Genomic DNA, 2,330 nt, shown 5'->3' on the forward strand with positions numbered 1-2,330 from the left:
CTTATTTTCCCCAGTTGCATAGTTTCTCACATGTTCGTAGTATATAAACAAGTCCTCTCATTCTAGGAAGGCTGCAAGCTCCCACAGGGTGAACAGCTGCAGAAGTGTGTCAAGTGCAAGGCTCCAGCTAAGGTGCAGAAGTCCTCCTTCCGCGCTGTCTGCTCTAAGGCAACCTGTGGCTATGACTACTGCACTCGCTGCCTCCTTCAGTCCCACCGCAAACCCCAGGATTGCCCTGTTCTCAAAGCTCGACCAAGAAGCACCAGAGGACTGATTTCCTCCAAGAGCTGCAAGAGGAACCTGAGGAGGTTATGATAGGGGTCTGGCGGGAAGGAGAATTTTATATTTTTTTATTGAATATTAAATTATTAGTAAAGGTATTTGAATGTTGCGAGTGTGAAAAAGAATTTATTTTTAAGAAAGGAAGATGAAGTAGCAGGATTTTTATTTTTTGCATTACATAAATGCAGTGCCATAGAATGTGAAGTTTTATTCCATCTTTGCTAGCTGTGATGATTTTAAAAGATCTCATTTGGGGGGGACTTTGGTACTTTCCCTTTCGAACTTACCACATCTCTGCTTTGTAATTCTGGTTTGCACGTTGCCCCAGTCTTGACCATTCTTAGCAGGTTTTGGACACGTCTGTTACAGTTTTATTCCGGTGAACTGTGTGGATTGCAATCTGTATAGGCCATAGGTCCAGAAAAATCAGCAAAAACTATGCATTCAATAGGGTTTTAGATGGTGTACAAATGATTATGATTTGAATACTGTTTATTTTTAGGCTGTGTTTTATTTTCAATTTGTAAGGTGAAATTGCTCAAATGGTGTCTTTTGAAGATGGATAAATGTAGACACTTCTTTCTGATCTTGAAGATTGGTGTGCTATTGCATTGTTTTCTCATCTATTTGAATTCTAACATAGAGGAAAATGTTTGGATGTTGGATTTGAGTTTTTGAACATGGGGATATCATTAATGTTTGTGAGAAAGGGCCTAATTCAATTATGAGAATGCCTTTAATCCTTTTTTTCTCTAAAATCAATGCATCTCCCTTTTCTCTTTCACAATCCTTTCAATATCTTCAGTATTCCTTCTGTCTATTTATTTCCAGATTATGTATCCTCCTAGTTATTTTTTTTCACATATATGCATATGTCTATGACTGCTTATTGTTTTTCATTTTCTCTTAATTTTTATTGTGTATGTGTGTATCTGTATGACTGAGTATAATTCTTTTCCATTGCTATAGTGTGTATATGCCATGAATGTAAATATTAAATGAGTGCATGTATGCTATTTATGGTTTCCACACATCTTAGCTACTTTTGTAAAATAGCTAAGCCTCAGCAAAGATCAAAAGACATGGGTTGTTCAGGAACGCTGTTTACTTTTATGAAATTATTGATGGATTTTTTTGTATATTGCTTTTCCACAATTCAAGACTGGGTCGTTATTCTCACATCAATACTTTTGGAAGAGTTGGTTGGTATAATTAGGTATCAAAAATGGGTGTGGTATTCCGACTTGAAAGTGTTTTTTAATATGATGCAATATTCATTTCAGTTTATGTGATGAATCATTACATCTAGAAGTGTGAGCTCATGATGAATTATTAAATAAATATAACCCACATGCTTCCAATAAAATTGATTTTTTTTTTTTTTATTTGATTTGAAAGTTTCATCTGTATGAAGTTTGTGAGTTTACTATTCCACTGCATTTTGGAGAACTTATATACAATTATGTAACTTTTATTGATATTCAGGGTTCATTGAACATTGATACTAGTCTTGGGTGTTGATAAATATTTGTTTATTTCCTCACCTTTAATTCTCATTTGTTTTAAGGTATTAAAAGTTTTCATCTCTCATGTTTCATTAAAATACTGTACAGATGTTCTCATAAACAACATTCCTTTGTACTTAAATTTTATTTTGTCAGTTATTATTATTTTTTCCCCTTTTTCCTTTTTTTATATTTTAATAAAATATTCTAATGACTTTCTTGTATTAATATCCATAATGTTCTATACTGAGAGAATAATAATTGAAAAATGGTGTTATTGGTTATCTCTTATCACAGATTTCAAACCTTGCTTTTATTTCTGTATGTTGAGAGTTATAAATTGAACAAAAATTTCTGCCTTTCTCCGTTTCATGGTCCCCTGTCTATCCTCTGCTTTCTCTCTTTCCAATCCTATCTATTATTTTGATCTTCCTTTTCCCTTGTTGCCTATCTATTATTTCTCTCTCTCTCTCTCTCTCTCTCTCTCTCTCTTTCTCTCTCTTTCCTTTCTCTCCCTCACTCACTCACTCTCTTTTTCTCTCT

The 2,330-nt window shown here is 34.0% G+C and overlaps 1 protein-coding gene across 1 annotated transcript in view; it reads left to right on the forward strand.

The window, feature by feature from the left end:
• LOC125032489 (F-box only protein 43-like) overlaps positions 1-2,001 on the forward strand; it is a 5,744-nt gene extending 3,743 nt beyond the window's left edge. The window contains exon 5 of the mRNA XM_047623648.1: positions 67-2,001. Within this exon, the coding sequence (XP_047479604.1) occupies positions 67-315 (249 nt within the window). The 3' untranslated portion in view covers positions 316-2,001. The remainder of the gene's footprint in view (positions 1-66) is intronic.
• Positions 2,002-2,330: the final 329 nt, after the last annotated feature.

Source organism: Penaeus chinensis, chromosome 14 (assembly GCF_019202785.1).
Source record: "Penaeus chinensis breed Huanghai No. 1 chromosome 14, ASM1920278v2, whole genome shotgun sequence".
In the NCBI taxonomy this organism is placed as follows: domain Eukaryota; kingdom Metazoa; phylum Arthropoda; class Malacostraca; order Decapoda; family Penaeidae; genus Penaeus; species Penaeus chinensis.